General features: G+C 46.1%; 1 gene segment (V, D, J or C); it reads left to right on the top strand.

The window, feature by feature from the left end:
* Nucleotides 1–375: 375 nt before the first annotated feature.
* On the top strand, nucleotides 376–12970 carry LOC132818882 (Ig kappa chain V region Mem5-like). The segment is given in 5 exon segments: nucleotides 376–424; nucleotides 612–914; nucleotides 1385–1420; nucleotides 11295–11612; nucleotides 12951–12970. Coding segments are annotated over 5 exon segments (726 nt in total).
* The last annotated feature ends 1133 nt before the right edge of the window (nucleotides 12971–14103 follow it).

The following is a 14103-nucleotide window of genomic DNA, read 5'->3' as shown; positions in this document are numbered from 1 at the left end:
TGCCTAAAAGGCTGGTTGAGTCACAAATTCTCGTGACATTGGAGCAGTGTTTAGATATTCCCTTGTGTTGCTATAGCCCCCAGGGTAATGGGCCATGAGCTGGAGGATGGGATTAGTGTCATCACATCTTTGTTTACCAGCACAGATACAATAGGACAAATGGCCTCATTCAGTGCTGTTCACATCAATCACTCTCTGAGACAAAGAGAGAGAGAGAAGTGGAAGTGTGAGGGGCTGACGTGGCTCTCTCTGCCTGATGCCATTTACATACTGAGGAACACCCAGTCAGACTCTCACAGGCTGCAGCTTTATAAAGCAGAGCCCAGTGAAGGGAGAGTTTATCAGGAACCAGGCACAGGGACAGGAGCACACACCATGATTTCACACATCCAGCTGATCTGGCCCCTGGCATTCTGTGTCGCAGGTACAAATCTCTCTCTTTCCACCTTGAATCTTTAGCTGCTCTCCATTTCACTCCAATTCCACTGACTTGTGATTGAAGGGAAAATGCTGAAACCAGAGGAATGCTCAGTGTCTCCAACAATCTCTCATTTGAACAGGCTCTTTCTGTGACAGTTCTGACTTCACTGTGTTTCTCTCTGACCCCTCAGGTATCAGTGGGGACATCATCATGACTCAGTCTCCCCCGGTGCTGTCAGTGGGACTGGGCCAGACCGCAACACTCACCTGTACGGCCAGTCAATCTGTTAGCAATGAGCTTTCCTGGTACCAGCAGCGAGAAGGTCAGAAACCCTCTCTCCTGATCTATGCTGCAACAAATCGATTCACAGGAGTCTCCGATCGATTCACCGGCAGTGGATCAGGGACCAGTTTCACCCTGAAAATCAGCAACGTTCAGAATGAGGATGTCGCTGACTATTACTGTATGCAGGATTACAGCTCCCCTCGACACAGTGACACAGAGCCATACAAAAACCTCAAAGCACACAGAATCACCTCCTGTACTGACACATCCACGGTTATATAAAATGCATAATAATGGACACACAGTCCCACCGCCTGAACTGTCATATCCCACAGTTAGATCTAAATGAAACTGATCAAATTACCCCATGCTGGGATTGTCACTGCCCACGACACACTCCAGTCCCTGTGGTGTCTCAACGCTCACTGAAGGCCTCAAGTTTCCCCCTTCCACTGCATGGCCACATGTGAAGAACAGCTGCAAGATTTAACAACAAAAAATAAAGTTCACAACCCAGAGGCAGAGACAGAAAGACACATGAATGAGGGAGAGACTGATAGGGGCAAAAAGAGGGTGAGAGTGACCGACAGACTGGGAAATAGGGAGAGGGTGAGAGTGACAGAGGGAAGCAGAGAGCTGAGGTTTTTGTACAGCCTCTACACTGGGAGCTCTCACTGTGGCTTACGTTCGGTAAAGGAACCAAGCTCAGACTGAGTAAGTAAACCTCAATCCTCCGTTATTAACCCTTTCAATACTGAAACTTTCTAAATCACAAATGCTGAATTGATGCAGGTGTTAGTGGGGAGCTGCAGTGAATGAAATGGTTGAACGAGGAGCACTGTGTCTAACAGGGTGTCCAGCTGTATTTCTGTCGTCCTATTGCCCTGCTTAAGCAGCAAGATATAAGTCAGTAAGTTTTACTCACCGTGTGGAGGAGCTCTGTCCATTTGCAGCCTGTGGTCCCATTCCTGCAGCATGGAGTGAAATCAGTGAGTAGCCTCCTGCCAGTCTCAGTGTGACGGACACGGGGCAGAGTTTGATGTGAGCTCTGGCTCCCTGTCCCAGTCTCTGATCTCACTGACCTCAGCAGCAGCAGCAGCAGCAGCAGCAGCACAGTGAGACACCGAGCTCCCACCTCCCCCAGCTTTAACTCTGCTCAATCACACAATCACAGAATCGTTTCAGTGCACAAGGAGGCCATTCAACTCATCCTGTCTGGACCGGCTCTCTGAATGAGCAATTCACTGAGTGTCATTCTGCTGCCTTCTCCCTGTCACCCTGCACATTGTTCCTTTTTGAATAACAGTCTCATTCCCTTCGGAATGTTTTAATTGAAGCTGCCTCCACCACACTCTCAGGCAGTGCATTCCACACCTTAACCACCCACTGGCTGAAAATGTTTTTCCCCCATCTCACTTTCGCCTCTTTTACCAATTATTTTCAATCCATGGCCTCTCCCTCTCAATTCTTTCTCAGGTGGGAACATTTTCTCCTGGTTTACTCTGTTCAGACCCCTCCTGATTTTGAATTTCTCGATCAAATCTCCTCTCTGCCTTCTCTTCTCTGAGGAAAACAGTCCCAATGTCTTCAGTCTATCTTCATAACTCACGTTCCTCATCCTCGATGGGTCAGATAGCCCACTCCTGCTCCTATTTCTAATGTTCTTATTATCTTATCTTCCTATGTGAGAGACACACATCAGATTTCCACTTAACACTCTGTGGCTGTACCTTCCCAGTCTTATTCCCAACACTCCGTGCAGTCCCATCCTTACACAGTGACCCTGATTTAGAATTTATTACTCTCTCTCCCTCACTCTGAAACTGGGTAAGAAGTTCTATTCCTTATTCTGGTGCTATCTATCTCTCCCAGGATTCTGTGCACCTCTGTGTTCCTCTCTGGTATTAGCTCCTGGATCCCACAGGCCAAGATAGTTTAAACCCTCTCCAACAGCACGAGTAAATCACCCCAAAGGAACTCAGTCCCAGGTCTGTTCAGGAGCAACCCGTCTGGTCTGTACATGTCCATCTCCTCCCAAAGACAGTCCCAATGTTAAAATAATCGAAAGCCCTTCCTCCTGGACTGTCTTTTCAGTTCCACCGTCACCTGTGCTATCCTCCTCTTTCTATTCTCAGTTGTGTGGGGCACTGGGGGTAATCTTGGAAATTCCTACTTTTGAGCTCCTGCTGCTAATTCCCTCTGGAACTCCCTAAATTCTGACTGGAGGACCACATCCCTTTTCTCCCTCTGTCACTGGGACCGATGTGGACCACGACTGCTGCCTGTTCCCCCTCTCCCCTCAGGACACTCTGCAGTCGCTCAGTGACAGACTTGACCCTGGCACCAGGGAGATAACACACCATCCTGGATTCCCATCTGCAGCTGCAGAAACACCTATCGATGCCCTCACTCTCGAATCTCCTCTCACTATCACTCTTCCAGTCTTCCTTGTGCCCCCTATACAGCTGAGCCCCCCGTGGTGCCAGGGACTTGGCTCTGGCTGCACGCCCCAGATGAACCATCATTCTGATCAGGATTCTGAAATGAATCCTGGTTGGAGAGTGAGATACACTCATGGGATTCCTGTACTAGCTGCCTGGTCCTTTTGGACTGTCTGCTGCTCCCCCATTCCCTCTCTCCCTGCATACTCTGAAACTGCAGAGTGACCACATCTAGAAACGTGCTCTCCACGGAGCTCTCAGCCTCACGGACGCTCCGCACTGACACCAGCTGCTGCTCAAGCTCCGAAACCCGGAGTTCCAACTGCTGTCACTGACCACACTTCCTGTACTCATGGTATTCCAGGAAGCAGGACAAGCAGTTCCCTCATGCAACCTGATGCTCACTCTCACCACTCCCTGATTATCTTTTGTCAAAGTTCTTTTGAGAAACAGCAACAGCAGGGCCCACAATCCAGTACTTTCAATGTCCATAGAATCACAGAATTCCTACAGTATGGAAACAGGCCATTTGGTCCATCAAGTCCACGCTGACCCTCCGAACAATAACCCACCCAGACCCATTCCCCTACCTTTTTAACCTACATTTACTCCTGACTAATGTACCTAACCTGCACTATGGGCAATTTAGCATGGCCAATTCACCGAACCTGCACAGCTTTGGACTGTGGGAGGAAACCAGAGCACCCGGAGGAAACCCACGCAGGCACAGGGAGAACATGCAAACTCCACACAGACAGTCGCCCGAGGCTAGAATCAAACCTGGGTCCATAGCGCTGTGAGGCAGCAGGGCTAACCACTAAGTGACCGTACTTCCAGTTTTCCAGGGTTTCAAGGAACCTCTACATAAACCCAAAATACTTAAGATATAGGAGCAGAATTGGGCCAGTCAGAAGAGAGTCTGCTCTGCCATTTGATCTTGTGTGATGTGTTTCTCAGCCCCATTCTCCTTTTAACATTTGATCTCCTTACTGATCAAGAACCTATCTGTCTCTGTTTTAAATACTCTCAACATCTTGGCATCCATAGACCTCTGTGACAATGAGTTCCGCAGATTCACCACCCTGTGGCTGAAGAAATGCCTCCTTATCTCAGTTCTGACGGATCATTCTTCACTCTGAGGCTGTGCCTTCGGGCCCGAGTTTCTTCTATTCGTGGAAACACCTTCTCCATGTTCTCCAGGCCTCTCAATATTCTGTAGTTTCAATAAGATTCCCCCATCATCTTTCTAAACACAATTGTATACAGATCCAGAATCCTCAACCACTCTTTATATGACACCCCCTTCATTCCCAGGATCATTCTTATTCTTTCTCACTTTTTCCTCTGGACCCTCTCCAATGACAGCACATCCTTCCTTAATAAGGAGACCAAAATTCCAAATGTGGTCTGATCAGAGACTTATACAAACGCAGCAGTACACCTCTGACGTTAAAGTTAATGCTAACATTGTAACTGCCTTTCAAACAGCCAATGGTGAACCTGCACGTTAACCTTCAGAGAAACCTGAGCAAGGACTCCCAATTCTCTTTGTGCTTCAGATTTCTGAAATCTTTCCTCACTTATTCTTCCCACCAAAGTATCTAGCCTCACAAGTCCCCGCATTGTACTCCACCTGCCACTTCTTTGCACATTCTCCCAGCCTGACCAAGTCCTTCTGCAATCTCCCCCACTTCCTCAACTCCACCTGTCCTTTCACCAATTTTTGTGTCATCTACAAACATATGAACAATATCTTCAGTTCCTTATCCAGATTGTTAATGGATAATGTGAATAGTTGTGGTCCCAACACAGATCCCTGCGGATCGCCACAAAGCACCACCAGCCATCCAGAAAAAAATCCCTTTGTCCCTACTCTCGCCTTTGTGCCGGCCAGCCAATCCTCTACACTTCGCAGTGCCTTGCTCCTGACAGCATGGGCTCTGATTTGACTTAGCAGTCTCCTTTATTGTACCCTGTCAAAGGCCTGGTGGAAATCCAAATGGATCACATCCACTGGCTCTCCTTTGTCTAACTCACTTGTTACCTCCTCAAAGATTTCTAACAGATTTATCAGGCATGCCTCCCTTTGATGAAGCTGTGCTGACTCAGCCCAATTTTACCAGGCTGCAATTTTACCAGGCTTAAGGGTGAGATTCCAAATACCTGCAATCTCACCCTTAAGTAGACCTCTAAAATCTTACCAATGACCGAGGTCAGGCTAACCAGCTTATAATGTCCCATCTCTGCCTCCCTCCTTTCTTAAACAGGGATGTTACATTCACTATTTTCCAGTCTTCTGGGACCACCCCAACTCCAGTGATTTCTGAAAGATCACAGCCAATGGCCCTACAATTACCTTAGCTATCTCCATCAGAACTCTGGAGTGTAGTCCATCGGGTCTGAATGATTTATCCACCTTCAGACCTTTCAGCTGCCTCAACCCCTCCACCTTAGTGATGCCCTCTCCACTCACTTCTGCTCCCAACTCTCTTGAAGGTCAGGTGTACTGGCTGATATTTAAGCATCATGGTTAGCCACAGGTGAGGTGCCAGAAGACTGGAGGATAGCGAAGACTGTGCCATTGTTCAAAAAGGGCTGAAAAACAAAAGCCTGGGAATTATAAGCTTAACATTTGTGGTGGGTAAGTTGTTTGATAAGATTAGATACACATGCATTTGGAAAGAGTGGATTTGATTAGGAGTTGTCAGCATGACTTTGTGAGTGGGAGAATATGCCTCACATAATTAAGTTACTTTGATGAATTGACCAGGAAGGTTGATGAGGGCAGGATGGTAGACGTGGTCTATATGGATTTCAGTGAGGCCTTTGATAAGGTTCCACATGGTAGGCTGTTATGGAAGGTTAGATTGCATGGAATCCAAGGTGACCTGGCAAATTGGATACATGATTGGCTTGATGGTAGAAAGCACAGGGTAATAGGGGAAGTATCCTTATTGTACTGGAGGCCTGTGACTAGTGGAGTGCCTCAGTGGTCAGTGCTGAGCCCATTGCTGTTTGTTATCTATAACAATGTTTTGGATGAGAATGTACAAGGCATGGTTAGTGAGTTTGCTGATGACACTCAAATAAGCAGCATCGTGGACAGTGCGGACAGTTATCAGAAATTGCAGCAGGACCTTGCTCAGCTGGGGAAGTGGGCCGAGAAATGACAAATAGAGTTTAATATAGATAAATGTGAGGTCTTGTATTTTGGAAATTTAAAGCAAGGTAGGAGTTTGAGGGTGAATGATAGGGCCTTAAGGAATATAGTGGAAGAGAGGGTCCTTAGAATTCAGATAAGCAGTTCTCTGAAAATGGAGTCACAGTAAATAGAGCAGAGAAGAGAGCTTTTTCTGTAGTGCCCTTCATCAGTCAGGGCATTGACTACAGATGTTGGGAAGTTATATTGCAGTTATACAGGACACTGGTGAAGCCACACTTGGAATATTGTGTTCAGTTTTGGTCACCTTGTTCCAGGAAGGATGTTATTAAACTGGAAAGAGTGCAGAAGAAATTTGCCAGGATTCAATCGTTTGGGTTAAAGGGAGAGTACTTTTTTCTTTAGAGTGTAGGAGACTGAGGGAGGACCTCATAAGATCATGAGAGGCATGGATAGGGTGAATTCACTCGGTCTTTTCCCCAAGGTTTGCGAATATGAGCTAGAGCGCATCAGTTAAGGTTAGAGGGGAAAGAATAAAAGGGAACCTGAGGGGCAACCTTTTTACACATAGGATTGTTCGCATATGGAATGAGCTGCCAGTGGAAGTGGTTGAGGTGGGTACATTAATAACATTTAAAAGGCATTTGGACAAATACAGCAAAGGAAAGGATTCAGAAGGATATGGGCCAAGTGCAGGATTAGCGTAAATGGACATTTTGGTTGGCATGGACCAGTTTGGTCCAAATGGCCTGTCTCCATGCTGTAGGACTCTGTGACATTGTTATGGACCAGGCCAGACCCTTCAAAACATTTTAAGAATGCAGCCCAGACCTTACCTTTTCGAATTGTGTTCAGCAAATGTAACCTGGATATTCCAGGAATGATACAACTGGCCAAACCACTCAGCTTGAAGGAAAAGAGTATTTATTTACAATCAAAAGAAAACAGAATTTAGAATAACTTAACTATTTGAAAACCCAACTGACGAAAAAATGTAACTTGACAAAGAGTTGTTCCAATTTGCTGTAATAGCCTTGGCAAAAAGGTAAATATAAACACAGGGGTTCTTACAGGAGAGGAATTTCAGACAGTGAGTCCACTGGAAAATGTTGAATTGGGGAACCTTTCTCACCAGCAGCTTTCTTTATCCAGGAGCTTCCAACCGACTGTTTGTCAAAAACAGCAAACTGGAAGAACTGGCCATTCTCCTTTTATTGGACAAGTGTTTAATATAAAACCTAAAAGCCTTTTCCCTGACTGTTGCCTTAGGCAGTATCTGTTAGCCATGAGCAAAGTCCCTAACCCAGACAAATTGGAACCTCTGCCTTTACAACCCCTCTTGAAAAAAAATCCAAGGACAACTCAAACTTGTGAAATGAGCAGCATTGCCACACCACTGTGAAAGCTGATTTAAGGCACCGATGCACTTTTTCCACCATTTCTTTGTTCCCCATTACTACTTCTGCCTTTTCCAGTGGTACAATTTCTATTATTGACTCCCTCTTGCCTTTCATATATCTAAAGAAAACCTCTTGCAATATTCTTTTATGTTACTAACTCGCTGACCCTTATATTTTATTTACACACCCACCCTTACTTTTTTTTAGTTACTCTCTGCTGTTTTTTAAAGGCTTCCCAATCCTCCGGCTTCCCAATAATCTTCACCACATTGCATGTTTTTTCTTTTGCTTTTATGCTGACCCTGACTTCCCTCATCAGCCATGGTTGCCTTGGCCTCCACTCAGTACCTTTCTTCTTCCTTGGGTTGAATTCCTGCTCTGCCTCCCAAATTACCCCCAGAAACTCCTGCCATTGCTGCTCCATTCTCTCTTATGCTCAGCTTCCTTTCTTACCAACTCTGGCCAGCTCCTCCCTCATGTCTTTGTAGTTACCTTAAGTTAATTGCATTACCGGTACAACTGACTCCAGATTCCCTGTCACAAACTGCAGGGTGAATTCTGTCATATTACGGTCAATGCCCCCAAGGGATTCCTTCACCCTAAGTTCCCTAATCAGGTCTGCTTCAATACACATCACCCAATCCAGAATTGCCTGTTCCATAGTGATCTCTACCACAAGCTGCTCTAAAAACCATGTCGTAAACATTCCATTAATTCCTACCCTTGAGATCCCCAAACAACTTAATTTTCCAGTCTCCCTGCATATTGAAGTCCCTCATGACTATTATAGCAGGGCCTTCTCTATCACCTGATTTATTTTCTTCCTCATATCCTGACTGCTGCTGGGGGGTCCTGTGCTAAGTTCTCATCATGCTCTTTCTCCCTTGCAACTCCTCACCTCTACCCACACAGATTGAATGCATTCCAACTCTAAATCCCTTCTTGTGATTGATCTCATTTCATTTCTTACCAAGAAGGTAACCCCACCCCCATCTGCCCATCAGCATGTCCTGTCAATCGGATGTGCATCCTTGAGTATTTCATTCCCAGCCCTCAACCCCTTACAGCCAGGTCTCTGTGATACTCAAAACATCAAACCTGCCAATTCCAATCTGTGTTACAAGCTCATTTACCTCATTTCGGATACTCCCTGCATTCAGGTACAACACCCTCAGTCCTGCATTGACTACCCTCCTTTTCATAGTTGTCCCCTTATGCACTGTGCCTAAAATTAATTTTCGGACCCTTTCCATAATCTATGTCCTATTAATTATTCTGGAAACTTTACTAACCTCTCCTGAGCCCTGCGTCACTTTAATGATTTTAAAGTCCTTGGGAACCTCAATTTGTGGCATCACTCTGTCTACCTTATTCCGAATGCGTTATCATACAAAGACTTTAGGTTATTTCTACGGTCTGTATTGCCTTGTTACAATATGACATTCACAAATTCTGATCCTTCCTTTTATTTTCTGGTAACAATCAAACCCATCACTAACCACGACTCCCACCTTCTGTGCCTTTCATTTTCTCACGTTTTGTGCAAGTGAACCCATTTGCTTTCTCTTTGGGTTGACTTCAGGTCAATATTTATCCCTGAAACATCACTGAACATGCTTCATAATCTCATTTATGTTTGTGCGATATTGCTGTGTGCAAATTGTGTTTTCTGCATTACAACAGTGACCAGTGTCCAGACAAGTCCCTCACTCTCTGTAAATGCTTTGGGAGAGCCTGACATACAAGTCTCTCTTTTGATGCACTGGGAGCCTTTCAGATATCAGAGATGCCATTCCATGGCTCTATTAGACAGACAGCAGGACGGTGTCTCCTGGTGTCCTGGTCAATATTGATTCCCTAATTAGCATCACTAAAAATCTGATCCTCGCCTCATTGTCACCCAGCTCTCTGGGATCTTGCTGAGCACAGTCTGATGGAAAGAGCCACTGCGACATCCTTAGGTGGAGGCAGGTGCAACATAAATGCAAGTCTTTCTTTGAGGTTGGAGTCTCCTGAACCTGACCCTTGCCCGTTGGATACACGCTTCCATCTTCCAGGGAACATGGGATCATTAAGAGCAGTGTCACTGTCTGATCCCAGGACACTGAGACTCTTTGCACCCTCACATTTGACCTTACCCCAGCGCTGAGCTGGAAGATTTGAAACAAAATCTAGAACCTTCTACATGGACACCCAACGTGACTCCTTCCTGAAGTGTGCTGATCCAACTCTGCTCCAATGTTGTTGGATAAAGTTCTCCCGAGCTGTGAGTGATCGGAGGTTTGTTAAAGAGGTGTCGAACTCCACCCCACATACCAGCTCTTGCTCCATAGCTCTGGAGGCTTTGGTGTTTCAAGTGAATATCCAAGTGTTTTTTCAATGTGATGAGGGTTTCTGCCGCTCTCACCCTTTCAGCTAGTGAGGTCCTGATCCCACCAGCCACTGGGTGAAACAATTACTCCTCAACTCGCCTCGAACCCTGCCCCCAATTCATTTCAATCTCTCCCCATGGTTATTGCCCTCTGTGCTGATGGAAATCAGTCCTTCCTACCCACTCTATCCAGACCCCTCATCATTTTACACACCATCGATCAAATCTCCCCTCAGCCTCCTGTGTTCCAAAGAAACCAGTCCCAGCCAAACCAATCATTCCTCAAAGCTAATACTCCTCATTCCTGACAAAATCTCCACTGTCCCCATCTCTAGGGGGATCACATCCTTCCTGCAATGTGGTGACCAGAACTGCACACAGTTCTCTCATTGTGCTCTAACGGGGCTTCATTTGAGGTCAGAAGTCACACGACACCAGGTTATAGTCCAACAGGCTTATTTCAAATCACAAGCTTTCAGAGCTCTGTTCCTTCAGCACTGAAGTCGCTTCACCTGAAGATGGAGCAGCGTTTCACAAGCTCGTGATTTTAAATAAACCTGTTGGACTGTAACCTGGTGTCATGTGACTCCTGAACATGTCCACCCCAGTCGGACACCAGAGCCTCCACATCATATCGATAGTTTCACATCTTTGCTGAGACTCTCTCTTTGGGAGTGCCACTCTTACTCTTTTGGGAAAAGATTCTGAATGATCTCTGTGCCTGTCTCATCCTTGGAGACCTCCCACTGCCCTGTCACTGATCTCCCATCAAGTCGATGGTTCCAGTACTCTTTTATCAAATTACCACACAGTTTGGTAAAATGGATTGTTCCCAAATCAAAACTTTTACACTTGCTCCACGGTTCTCCATTTCCATCCCTAATCTCAATCTCACTGAGTTCCGATCACTGTCACTAAAATGCTCCCACATTGATAGCCCTTCCAGCTGCCCACATTCATTCCTTAAATGGTGGTCCAGGACTGTCCCTTATCATTCTGCTGCGTCACCATCACCTTCTCAAGGACAATTAGGGATGGGCAGCGACTGGCTCTGCCAGTGCCGTACACGTCCCAAAAAGCAATTTTTAAAATGCCAGTGCTTTGTCAGGTCTGCTAGGTACTGGGTACAAATGTTCAAACGTTTTAGCAGTTAATGTTCAGAGAGTTTATGTACCTTCAAAAGGCAGGGATTAAAATTGTTTCTCTTGTCTTTCAGTCCGTGACAACTCTCAGCCCAAGCTGACCCTGCTGCCCCCCTCCCCGGAGCAGGTCAATGCCAAGGGCACTGCCACCCTGGTGTGCCTTGCCAATCACTTCTATCCCGATGAGCTGGAGGTGCAGTGGAAGAAGGACGGTGCAGTCATTTCGGACGGGGTTCAGACCAGCAACTACCTGCGAGCTTCGGACAGCACCTACAGTGTCAGCAGCCTGCTGACCCTCTCTGGGTCTGACTGGGAGTCCAACGCTCGCTTCTCCTGTGCCCTCACCCACGTGACCCTCCCCTCTCCCCTCAGCAAGAGCATCAGGAGATCAGAATGTGTGTAGAGTGTTTGAGACAGTCCACAGAGGAGACACAACTTTAAATAGAACAGGGCTGAGCTGGCAGGTCAAAGGTCATTGTCAGCACTGAATTTCAACTCTCTTCCTTCTCAGGACTGGCTTGGAGATACTTCTGAGCTTCAGGGGTTAAGGCTGGTCGTTGGGATAGTGTAGAGAAAACTTTACTCTTTATCTAGTCCCATGCTTTCCCTGACCTGGATGTGTTTGATGGGGACAGTGTTAACTTGCGATGTCAAGTAAAACCTCTCCAAAGATGCTAAAGACTGTCAGCTGTGCAAAAACAATGTGAACCTCAAAAGTCTCTGTTTCAGTAAAACAGACCTCCTTTCTGCTCAGCCGCCAGTTCCAATTTAAGGTTTTGTCACTGTTTAAAGGGACAGGATTCTCATGTTATTGAGAAAATCTCCACAAGTGTTTTCCTCAAGCTCCATTGTGGCTGTGAATTTGTGCAGCTTCCTCTGTCTGGGCTGTTAATTGCTGACTGTTTTCTGTCAATGTCAATCTGGAAAAGGGAATAAAGATGAAGAAGATTCAGTCTCTGTCTCTGTGTGTGCTTTGGGAATGGCCAGAGCTGAGTCCTCAGGGATAGGTGTACGAAGTGAAAAGCTCCACCCCACCCCCAGGTATGGAGCAGGAAGGGGAGAATAGAGGGGGCAATGGGGAACACAATAATCTGATGGGAATTCCCCTGAACACCAACACATCCTTTCAGCACAGCAAGATCCCGAGCCAAGCAGTTCAGTTCGCATTTTATTGATCAATTTGACCAGCAGGATCTTACTACCCAGAATAACAATACCACAGGGTTTGCAAAGTAAATATTCCATACAGCATTTGATTTGTATTTGGAGAGAATGTGCAAAATCCACATAGATATTCTCCTGAGGCAGGGATCGAACGCAGATCCCTGGCACTATGAGGCAGCAGTGCTAACCACTGAGCCACCTTGTCACCCACTATACTAACTTGATCCATCCCTGGAACAAAATATTCTGATGGCAATTCCCCCTCCACACCAACCCATCCATCAGGGACAGCAAGATCCTGAGCCAAGCAATTCAGATCAGGGTCACTGGGGACACTCTATTGATCAATATGATCAGCAGAATCTTGGAACTCAAAATAACAATTCCACAGGGTTTGGGTAATAAATATTCCATAAATTAGACCTGGGTTTTCTTTACTCTTCAAATGAGATGGAATTGCCCCGTGTGTCCCTGGAGTCAGATTGAGAATGTTCAGTCTGGGAGTCATGGCTGGGGGGTACAGTCAATGATAAACTGGTTCCACTTTCTGCTGTCATATTCTGTAGCCCCTGGACCATCTCAGTGACAACCATCCAGGGCTCAGGATGGATTCCAGAGCAGCTCATTGTCCTGACTGTTGTGTTCCTCAGTCCACACGTGGCTCCAGCAATCTCACTCCATGGTTCTCGTATCAGTGGGAACCATGGGGCTGAAATCTTATCCAAACAGAATCTCACACAGCAGGGAGGCTGCTGGTGGATCAGAAACCCCTTGGATTCAGTCCCAGATTCCACTGTGGCTCTTTCATCAAACACAGCATTAGCACACTGACACCACATTCAGAGGGCAATCCTGAGATGGGGCAAGTTTGGTTCTTGATTCCAATGTGAGGAAATGGGGGCTGGGTGTGAAATGTCTAGTCTGAAACTGGTGGGGGTACTTTATAATGAAGAATAGAAACTGATTTCAGGATAAAGTCAGGTGTTGATGGGAGTGAGGAACATCTCAGTGATCTGTCTCCAGAATCCACAGCCTACACACATCCTTCTGTCAGACCCTGAAGTCTGAGAAAGCAGCTCATCGACATCCAATATTTCTCCAACCTTCCCAGAAAAGGTGAAATATTCTCTGTCTGAGTGATTCCCTGGGCAGGGCATTTTAAAAAGGGCTGTGGGAAAGGAACCGTTGGCTCTCAATGACAAAGTCAATGGAAGGATGTGGAGCTGACACTGTGAAACGTAAGGGCGCAGAGGATGACACAAGAAGCAATTCAGTGTTGTCACTCTCTCCTTTGGTTTTCCCTCATAATGTGCTCTCTTGTATTCGATCCACCTGTCTTTCTTGCTTTGCTTCTTTTGACTTGAGTCTGTGGGTAGTTCCATCAAAACCCAATCTCCTCACACTCATCCTGGCCCCTGAAGAGATTGGTTAGAGAAGACTGAATTACAGCAAGTGACACAGATATTTCTTATCTTACCACATTGAATCAAACCATTGAGCCCATTAATCTTCAAAACAGATTCCAGCATTAAAGTCACATTTGTTGGTTATAAAAGTAACGTATTTCTCAGGCTGAAAGAAGGAAGCTTCAGACTGAGAAATGATCTAACTTAACCCAGATCCTGAGCATTGGCAAGTGGAACTAGATTGCGTTGGGATATCTGGTCAGCGTGGACAAGTTGAACCGAAGGTTCTGTCTCTGTGCTGTCTCTATGACTC

The sequence above is a fragment of the Hemiscyllium ocellatum genome, chromosome 9 (assembly GCF_020745735.1).
Source record: "Hemiscyllium ocellatum isolate sHemOce1 chromosome 9, sHemOce1.pat.X.cur, whole genome shotgun sequence".
NCBI classification, from domain to species: domain Eukaryota; kingdom Metazoa; phylum Chordata; class Chondrichthyes; order Orectolobiformes; family Hemiscylliidae; genus Hemiscyllium; species Hemiscyllium ocellatum.
This window is presented reverse-complemented; position numbering and strand designations above follow the sequence as displayed.